The sequence below is a fragment of the Panicum virgatum genome, chromosome 8N, assembly GCF_016808335.1.
Source record: "Panicum virgatum strain AP13 chromosome 8N, P.virgatum_v5, whole genome shotgun sequence".
NCBI lineage: Eukaryota > Viridiplantae > Streptophyta > Magnoliopsida > Poales > Poaceae > Panicum > Panicum virgatum.
The window spans coordinates 33,860,486-33,870,775 of record NC_053152.1 but is presented as its reverse complement, the minus strand read 5'-3'; the positions used below and the strand labels follow the sequence as shown (position 1 = coordinate 33,870,775).

The 10,290-nt window shown below is 41.3% G+C and overlaps 1 protein-coding gene across 3 annotated transcripts; it reads right to left on the bottom strand.

The window, feature by feature from the left end:
• Positions 1–1,321: 1,321 nt before the first annotated feature.
• On the bottom strand, positions 1,322–10,074 carry LOC120685311. 3 transcript variants are annotated; one of them, XM_039967149.1, is made up of 5 exons: positions 9,660–10,074; positions 7,395–7,605; positions 2,414–7,252; positions 2,239–2,309; positions 1,322–1,560 (listed from the first exon to the last, which is right to left on the bottom strand). In XM_039967149.1, the coding sequence occupies exons 1-3, from the start codon at positions 9,864–9,866 to the stop codon at positions 2,418–2,420; spliced, it is 5,253 nt and encodes a 1,750-aa protein (XP_039823083.1). In that variant the 5' UTR covers positions 9,867–10,074; the 3' UTR covers positions 1,322–1,560; positions 2,239–2,309; positions 2,414–2,417. The 3 variants fall into 3 exon arrangements, with proteins under 3 accessions (XP_039823083.1, XP_039823082.1, XP_039823081.1); XM_039967148.1 differs by having other exon boundaries at positions 1,331–1,857; XM_039967147.1 differs by having other exon boundaries at positions 1,331–1,564.
• Between the last annotated feature and the right edge of the window lie 216 nt (positions 10,075–10,290).

The following is a 10,290-nucleotide window of genomic DNA, read 5'->3' as shown; positions in this document are numbered from 1 at the left end:
TGCGTTGGTTATATCTTTGCTACTTTGCTCGTGAACATCACCGTCTTTCACCACGTAAGCGTGATAGTTATCTCTCAAGATGACCGATTCCGGCAAAACCCTAGAAAATCGGACCGGCCTACGCGGCCTCGCTGCCCTGCAGTCCGTTTGCGACCCTTATGCTCAAGTGCTCTCGTGTGTTAACCGGATTTTGTGTCAACACCAGTGGAGTTGTTGGTTTTATTTTTCTTCAATTTATTTTAGCTAAAAGTTGGAATTGAAACCTTTCTGTGTTGGCAACTTAAATTCCAAACTTTCGGTACCAATGGGCTGAGGACACAAGCATACACTTTTTTCACTGCCTGTCCTAATTTAACTTTTTTGCTTTTCTCAATAATGACTGTGTTTAGTTGTGAAAAAGATGCGAAAAGTGTTTGGGAAAACAATGTAGCACTTTGCATTTGTATGTGGTAAATATTGTCCTACCATAGGCTAACTAGGCTCAAAAGATTCGTCTCGCAACGTACATCAAAACTATGCAATTAGTTTTTTTATTTACCTACATTTAGTACTCTATGTATGGGTCATTTGCTATATTTAATGTTTCGATGTGATGGAAAGTTTGGAGGAGTTGGAGGGAACTAAACACAGCCAATGCTATCAGTCATTTCTCGGGAAAGCGAAACGACAGCTCTAGTTTCTGGTAAACATTCAACCATCAAATACGGGTTTACAGAATAGTAGCGGCTATCACGAGGAGAAAAGAGGATTCCCAGCTGAGGAATTAAACGTTTGCAGGGGAACAGACGAGGCTGCTGCAGAGTACACACAAAACAAACGGCAGAGTCTACCAGATATTGGAACCAAAGCGTGTCTACGTAGAGCCATAAGTTCAGAAAATAGACAGTCGGAGGCCACCACAACTTTATCATATGGCAGTTGCATGGCAAAGAAAAGTGCACGCCTGAAAGCAATCGTCCCAGCCAACTCTGGGTTTGTGATTTTGTCGATCCCTTGCCTGAACGCGGCCAAGAATTCTCCTCTATGATGACGGACCACTAAGCCTAGGCCTCATACGATTTGCAATGATCAAGAAAGGTGGATCGCTCACATACAGGGATTATCGTTGAAGATATTAAACAACTTATGAGAGTTTCCTCTGTTGTCTTTTCTTTTATCCATGTAAGCAGAAATTGTAATGAGCTAGCTCATGCTTTGGCTAAGTCAGCTGATCAGTTGTGTGTGTCAGAATGGTTTCATTCTCCTCCTGAACTTATTTTGTCAAAACTCTGTAATGATCGCCGTTGATCAAGAAAGATACCTATTGCTCTCAAAAAAAAAGTTCAGAAAATAGAGGAAAACAACTGTATCTACTTCAGAATTTAACCACATTTGTCAAGTACAAAAAAAAAGTGTACAGTGGCGAATCAGAACACAAAGTACAGAAAACAAAGTACAGACAAAAGTTTGGCAAGAGGTCATGCAAAATAACAGCGAGCTATCTAGTTCTCATACTCACACCACCGAACTATTTGGCAGGGTTTGTTCAAGCTGCAAGAAGCAAACGACTGGAACTGAAACCTACCTACAAAAGGGGGCAGAATATCCAGAGGTAAAAATTAGAATCCTTCAAGCATGGCAATCTTTCAGCCCATGTGAGATGCATGAATATTGTAAATTGAGGCTCGTGCATACAACCAACATAGTGTTGAAATTTGCTAGAACATATTCAAACATGCAATACTATTTTTTTTGTTTTTGATAAGTGAACCAATATTTTGTAGAAAACTGTGTGTTTATTCATGTATTGGATACATATACTGATTCTGGTGGGAACTAGTTTCTTAAATATATAGCTTCGATCCATAATAAAGATACCTGTGATTTACAAAAAGTTACTCCCTCTATTCACTTTTGATAGCTATATTTCAAAAACTTAAATGTTCAAAAATGATAGCTATATTTACTATTAGCATAGGTATTGGCAATAAATAGCACTAGTTACAAGGAGTTCCTAGTTAAAACATTGGAGGACCAACAAAAAAGTCTGTGACATTTATTAGATTGATAAGCACACTTGTGGTGCCCTTGGTCATTGTGTCATATGGAAATATATCTATCAAAACTGAATGGAGGGAGTAAAAGTTAATAAAGATACCTGTGATTTACATAAAGGATAATTTATTTAACAGTACTACTATAAAGGAATGACAAAAGACCAATATACCATACACAGTTTATAGACCATAGGGATCTTACCTGGAATTAGAGCTTCCACTTCCAGAAGGTCAGCACCACAGAAAAACATCAGTTCAAAAATCATCATCATCCTACGCATACAGAGAGTGTTCACACAGGTAATTAAAAACAATGTGACGATGACAATCCAGACAAAAGAAATAATGTTGAGTTAATATGATCAGCACAGACTAACCTTGTTAGCTCTCAGGAGGGAATGCACCCAGGAGGAAATCTTCATCCTCAGAATAAAGCTGCAGATTCTTGGTCTTGAGCAGATACTCTACCTCATCCTCCTCAAAACCAACCAGGAATCCAACCTTGAGAAGTTCGGTGAGAGATGGAATCAGATCAACTCTCTCATATAACAGTCCTTGAGAGATTTCCTCGCCAAAGCATGTGGCGAATTCCATCCAAGTCGTCCTTCCATGAAGCACCTCAGACTTCTGCATGTACAGCTTGTGGTTCTCTCTTTCCCACATGACCATCCGCCGTCCTTCAACTGTCACAGTTCTTCCCAATGATAGCTTTACTTGGTAGTTCACACTGATAGGTTCGATCATCTCAATAGCCGTCAAACCGAGTAGGTAAGAAGCCATTTGGTGCCTCTTGTCAGTGCCAATCTCGAGGGCAGGGTTGGCAAGGAATGCAAGGATTATTATGAGCAAGCCTGGTGTTACCATAGCATCTCTTGCATCTACTACTTGGCAGCGATTCATGTTCAAAACATGGGTTTCATCTTTTGTCACGGCCTTGGAGATTGCTCGAACACCAAGTCTCTGGTAGATAGTGTCCATCTGAGCTCTTGAGGTGAATGACAGCCCTGTTGGATACCAAACAAAAATTGGCTCTGAAGAGAACTGATCAAATAAATGTTTCAGGAGGAGATCATCTGGAACAAAGACATCTTCCACCTCCCGAAGGATGATCTTGCCAGCAGAAAGAACAGGAACTCTTGTGACAGACTCTGAAAGGAGCTTTGCTGTCGTCGCATTCCAACGGTTTCCAATGAACTCCCAGAAAAATGAACAGCTAGCAGGCGTTAGCTCGAAACTTGTGCACTCCCACGAGCGCCAAAGAATGCAGTGATCCAGCACTCTGGGGCAGTGCCTGACTCCAAGAACAGCGGAGAGGAATCCAAACAAATCCTTTTCATAGTACTTGTCCAAGACTGAGAAATGAGTGCTAAACAGCCCATTCCTGTCATGAATAGTACAATCTGCAGGGCGCACCCATTGCCCCTTGTTTCTTGCATTGGGTATCCATATCCAGCTATCACGTTTATCTCTTGGTTCCCATTTAAAAACTGACAAGTATTTGTATATCCTTGTTATGGTATCCATTCTAGAGAAGTGTTTCAAATCCTGCGCCAACAGAGAGCATCCATAGCCAATATCAACAACTACTCCAATCAGTCTGAACTCCGTCCTGTATGATAATATCTCAGGGCCATAGAATGCTTCATCGATGAAAGGACCATCTTCTCTGCGGAGATATGAAGACCATGCCGAGTCATACAAGATACATTGATCTGCATACCTATATCCAAGAGTTGACTTCATCTGCATCTTTCTAATTTGTGAAGCAAAACTTTGTGGATTGGCACTTCTTTGCATGAACTTTAACAAAGATAAAAGAGTTGTGCTCGAAAGTAAAGGTGGGCTTTCAGCAGCTTTCAAAGCTACTACATTCTCATTGGTGTTCTCACTAGTGTTCCCAGAGTCACTACTGATATGCAGTCCAGTATAAGGCCTAACCTCATTGGTGTTATTAGGCATCTGAGGTCCTTCCACAGTAGATAGGCATGACAAGACAAAGTCTGCTCCCTGGTTGAAATCTACAGTAACACCCAAAGCCTTGAGCTCCTTCTTATATTTATATATTTCCTTCCCTGTTCCACTGCTTGAGTCACTGTCATCAATGAATGGTAGGCTCGCAACTGCCATTATTGGTTCCCACGAGGAATCAAAGAGCACACATTTGTTTGGAGGCCTGAAACCTTGTGTAGTATGCAGCCACTTCTCTGTTCGCAGGAACTTGAGAATATTGGCTGGGAATGTCTTGTGCTCATCATTCAGATCCTTGTAGCAGGAGAGCAGACCAAGCCTGATTTCCTTTGTAAAGGAAGATGTTGACAAGAGTTGTTTCAGATAATAAATTATCGATTTGCTCGCCTGTTCCAGACTACCAACGACACCGACCATCATCAGTTCATCCCGATAGGTCAGAATTTCATTACCATAGAAAGTCAAATCGATCAGTGGAACAACACCGGCAAATTTAACAAGGGATTTCCACTCTGGTTCTAGGAGAAATGTCTCCCAGGGAGCTCTAAAGCCAGCGTTAGTCTTCAACCATTGGCGCTTCTTCAGGCCCCTCACCAATTTCTTGCATTTGTCAGCATATCTAATACATTTCAATAATAGAACAGCTGCTCCAGAAGTAACTGGACCTGTTGGAAGGTTGATATTATCAACAATGATCTGGTAATTTTCTTTGAATGTGACATGAACACCTAGTTGCTGAAGCTCTGACTTACATTCACCGATTTCATGGCCATAGAAGTCGATGTCAATAAAAGGTAAACAGCTGATTTCAGATGGTATTGTCCATTCTGAACTGAAAAGAACAGATCCGGCAGGGGATCTATAACCAGAGCAGGTCTTGAGCCAATCTCCTCCTCTAACGGTCTTAATGAGATGATCAGATGACACGTGTTCCTTCTTAAGGAATCTGATGAAATGGAGCAGTGAGAACACCATGTCACCTGTCGGAGTGCTTGTTACAATTGACATAAAACGCTTGCCAATGTATGACATTGCTTGAGAAAATTCAAACTTCACACCTAGTGTTCCCAGTACTTCCTTGAAATCAACAATTTGGCCCTTGTAGTAGTCTTGATCAATCGTTGGCACATCAACAAAGGCAAGTTTTGCGTGAAAAAGACAACCCCATTCTGCATTTGACATGAATGAATCTGCTGGTGAACGGTAACCAACAGATGTCATGAGCCAATTCCCATGCATGATGCAACTTAGAAATTTTTCAGGAAACCCAACACCCCTTGACCTTAAATTCTCAATCCATTCCAGAAGGAGAAGTGCATTCTGTGCCGTTAAGGACGAGGACGCAGCAGGAAAACTAGCATCTGGAGGAATCAGAAACGGGATATCAGTGGCTTGTATATATACCTTAATAAATGACTGAAACTGATCTTCACATATATGCTCCCCAGAAGAATTTCCAGAATAGAGGTAATCATCTCCAAGCTCAACATAGTTTTGTGGTCTCCATGGATTTTCTCCCAATAATTCAGCCCACTTACTCCCTTTAGATGGAACAAGAACTATGCTTCTTGTGACAACAACATGCCCACAATTATCCACTAGGGGTATTAAGTTGCATATATGTTTCACACACCATTCCGGCATTAACTTCTGTGAATGCAAGTGATAAATGAATCGAGTAAAAGCAAGAACCAAGCTTTTCTCAGGCAAAGCTTTCACAACCATAACAGCATACTCATGTAGGGTCAGGGTCTTCACTGCTACATACTTCTCAAGCCATTCCATTACAGTTGTTTTCTTACTGAATAGACCCAGTGCTTTCTGAGTAGACAGCGGTATAAATAGTGTTCGAGAGACTGTTGAGAAATAGTCATTGTTCCAGTTAATTATCAGTGGTGCACATTCCTCATCAGATAGCATGCAAAGCCTCTTATCTGATGTTGTGGCTTCATAAACACTCCTATAAGTCATGACACCACTCTCACCAACACACTTTACAAGTGGTATGTGCACCATGTTTGTGCCAACAAACTTATCATTCCAGTTCTGAGCAACAAAAATGAGAAGATCAAAATAAATATCTTCAGGCAGCAATTCCACAAGATCTGATCCTTGAATGCACCTGCCATACCATTCAGAATCAACAAAACCAATTCCGAGAAATCCCAACACATCATCATATGCTTCACAGTCAAAGAAGGAGTTCAGAATATTAGTGCCATGGGATGAAATGTTTGGAACATCCAGTCCTAACTTCACTGCTCTGTTTATGATGCTCCAGAATGCAGAGTTTAGCCGGTAAACCTCTGTAGGCTTACCAAATGATTTGACTGAAGAACAGGTCTCGCATGGGACTATATCTACATCAATCAGCTTCTTTCTTATGGACAATCTGACTGAATCCATCAGCTCTATGGAAGAGTGATTAAGCGGCAAAAACTTGAAAACAGGTGGGAGCGCAAATACTGGTGCACTTTCTGTTAATTTCACTAGTGTCAGGAAAGCATTTATGAATGCGGAAGGTACACATTCTAGTATCCCTCGGTTCCACTGGCTATCAAGAAGAATGGACTCTCGGGATGATGACAGCAAAAAGTCAGCCTGGATAATGAAAGGGAAGTTTGTTGCCATTTCAGTTGGCAAGAATGCATAAACACCAGGTGATCCTACCCCCTTGCTCAACCTCTGGCCATGCGGGAATGCTAGCATGATAACCCACTGATCTATCCCTTCTCTCTTCTGCACATAGCATTCTGGTTTCACAGGGAAATGTTGCTTCCAGATGTAGTAGCTACAGTGTTGCTCATCTGTCTTGTCCTCATTAGCTGATAGGTGAAGAGTATATGACTCTGCACCAATATCCTTCCTCGTCAAAGCATCAGCTTCACTTGATATAGAGATTTGACTCAGACTAGTATCGCTCAGATCATCATTAACCTCCCTGACAGAAATTTCCCTAATCTTTGAAAGAAACAACAGTACTTCAGGATGTGTGTTTGATAGCTCCTTCTTTACAACATCTATTTTATCACATTTCAGAGGTAATATAAAAGTTGTGGTTGGAAGACTTTTCAAACTGCCGTATATTTTGGCAATGTCTGAATTACTTGGATTTTCTTCAACCCACTCGGGAACAATATACCCGATACCACATTCTGCACACGGGTCTTCGCTGAATTTAATTTGATACCCGTTGCTAAATATATGAGGATTGCGGGATACTAGAAACACACTTTTGAAACCAATACCTGCATCATAAATTGGAGAGCCATTCTTAAAACTAAAAAAAGTACGTCTTCTAAGTTTCTACAATAACAATGAGCGACTGAGAAAACAACAAACTGAAAGGTTTAAGTTTAAAATTTTCTGCCAAAAATAACATGGATGTACCTTTCTCCCCGATATAACCACTGCTCCGGTTACCCCTTTTTGTAGATTTCCCAATCCTGCAGATGGATTCAATGTTTGCTGGAGTAAAGCCATTCTCATTGTTGAACACCAGGAGGGTGGCAGTAGCTCCACTACAGGTGATGTCTTTGGATGTAATTACAAACTCCAAAGCTGGAGTAGCTCCAGATGGATAATCATTATCTTCAGCATTCTGCACCATGTGTAAAGTTGTTACAATACAATTGATCCGTGAATTACAAATCCAAACAAAAAATATTTACTAACAACTAGTCTTTGAACGTGTTGTAATATTTTAATACTTCAAGACTCTAGTAATTAAATTATTTCATTGATTCTCTAAGGTGTACTTACTTTTTTGTTTTTTCCCAGTTCGCAGTATTTTGTTGCTTAGCTAAGTTTACTTTCTGCTGAAGTGTTGACAGTTAACATTCATTTGTTCAGTTCACCAAAAATAAATAAAATTAAAATATTTTTTTAATCCTCTCTTGTCTAGCATGATTGTCTTCATGTAAACAACTCCTGACCATTCAGAAAAGACTTAAGAATTACGTAAGTATAAATGAACTCTGTTCATTTATCAGCCATCTGGTTATATAGATCTTCCATCATGTTAGCTACTGCAATGAAGCCAATTAAATTATCATCGAAATCACTGGAAGGCTAGTCTGCAATAGGGAAATAATTGTCTCCGATTTACTACTTCGCTCCTACACAAAGGGGGTAAACAGCACTTTCACCACTTAGCGAGTGGCATAAGATGATGTGATCAAATTAAATTAACCTCTAGCAAGCCCCTATGTTTGTAGGAGCGAAGTAGTAAATTGATGAATCCACCATCTTTCCTTGTACAAGGAGGGTAATATAATTAACCTCTAGCAAAGATGAAGTATTAAATTAACCTCTAGCAAGCCACCATGGATAAAAATGCACCAGCCCACAAAAATTGATGAATCCACTATCTTTCCTTGTACAAGGAGGGTAATATAATGTAAGATTGTAAGTGGTAGCTTTCTTTGCACCAGCCTAAAGATTGCCGGTTACCACTCATCCCTGGAACCAGTAGGCGGTCTCCTCTCGAGGGTGAGGGGGTGGGGCGGATTCAGGTCAGGCAAGCTCCATCACCTGAATATGGCCATCTCTATCCCTTCCCTTCTCTGTCACTAGTTTTTTTCTAGTTCAGGAAGAGTCATTTTCATCTATCGATATGTTTTTTTTGAACTCTGATCTATCGATATGTTAAGGCTTCAGAGATTATAGAGATAGAAAACCAACTATTGAATGGGACAATCAGTTGCTCAAAGGCATGTAGATCCAATGTTGAATGGTCCAAACTTGTAGAAAATTTATATATTTAAAATATCGTGTATGTGTTGTAATTTTAATGATTTGCATATATAGCAGGTAATACAGGGAGCATGGCCCCACAGGCTAGGTGAATAGAATACAGGTGTTGTAGTGGGTTTAATTTTTTCTCGAATAGTTGTAGTGGGTTTATAAACATACACAGCAGTTAGTTTGTAGCTTGCAAATGTGTGGTCAAATATTTACGGTGCAACCTTTGTGATTTGAGAATCACAATTTACAAGAAGCATGTTTTTTTTTCCACAAAGGAAAACATTTTTTTTTGCAAGGAACCGAGGACCGCAAAGGAAAACATCATCCAATTGGAACACACTTTTCCATATACACTTCACAAAATATATATAACCTACTCCCTCCGTCCCAAATTATTAGTCGTTTTGACTTGTCTAGATTCATAGGATTTGCCCTTAAAAAAAGATTCACATAGGATTTGCTACACAACAACAACAACATAGCCTTTTTTCCCAAGCAAGTTAATAGCTAGTCTCCAAACGCTCCTATCCTGTAGATGCATCATAAAATCTATGATTCAAGAAAAGTTAAAACAACTAATAATTTCGGATGGAGGGAGTATATATCTAAATGATAACTGCAGGTAGTAAAACTAAAAGAAATCAGGCCGCAACAAAAAGTGTGGGTAGCGTGGTAGCCTTTACTGATATCCAACTGTTAGCAAATGATGAAACCAATAAAATGAGCCTGAAAATCGATCGAATAGCAGGTACTAGATAGATCCGAAAGAAAACAGACAGTCCTTTATTTAGAAACTTAAGTACTAGTTTAGTTAATGATGAGAGAAGAACTACCCAAACTAACCGTATAAAACCAACACTACTACTGTAATGTGCGTGGATCAAGGGAGGCACGTTACTCTGTATGTACCTGGATGAGCTCCATGAGGAAGTGGACGTCCTTGGAGTAGAGCTCCTGGCTGAGGTAGTTGACGGCCTGGTGCATGTCCTCCGCCAGCGGGTTCCGCTCGCCGCGCCCGATGAAGTAGCGCTCCCGCCGGATACTCTCCACGTGCTCCCGGGGCGACAGCGGTGATGGCGATGCCGACGGCGCCGCCGCCGGCGACGAAGAGGACATGGCCGCGCGCGGCGAATGATCGAAGAATGACGCCCGCTCGATCACTCCTGTTGTTGATGAGGGTGGTCGAACTGGTGGCAGATGATGAACACGAAGAAGAGGAAGACGAAGTGGCAGATGGAGAGAGGACGCCGGCGTGCGTGGTTGGGAAGCGGAGGCGGCGAAGCAGGAGAGAGGGCGAGCACTTATGGAGCGGCGGCCATGGAAGGCCAAGAGGCTGCCGCGGCTGCTCAATACTATATTTTTTCGAATTTGTCCACCGTGCCGCTGCAAGGTGGGTACCACCTGCCAGCGGCGGGGAGCGGGACCACCTGTCATGGAAGCGTTTGGCGTCCGTGCAGATTCCACACTGAGTGGCGGTAGTTCCAAAAAGGCGCGCATCATTTTGCTCGGGATTTGCACGTCGGAATAAAATGACCACACA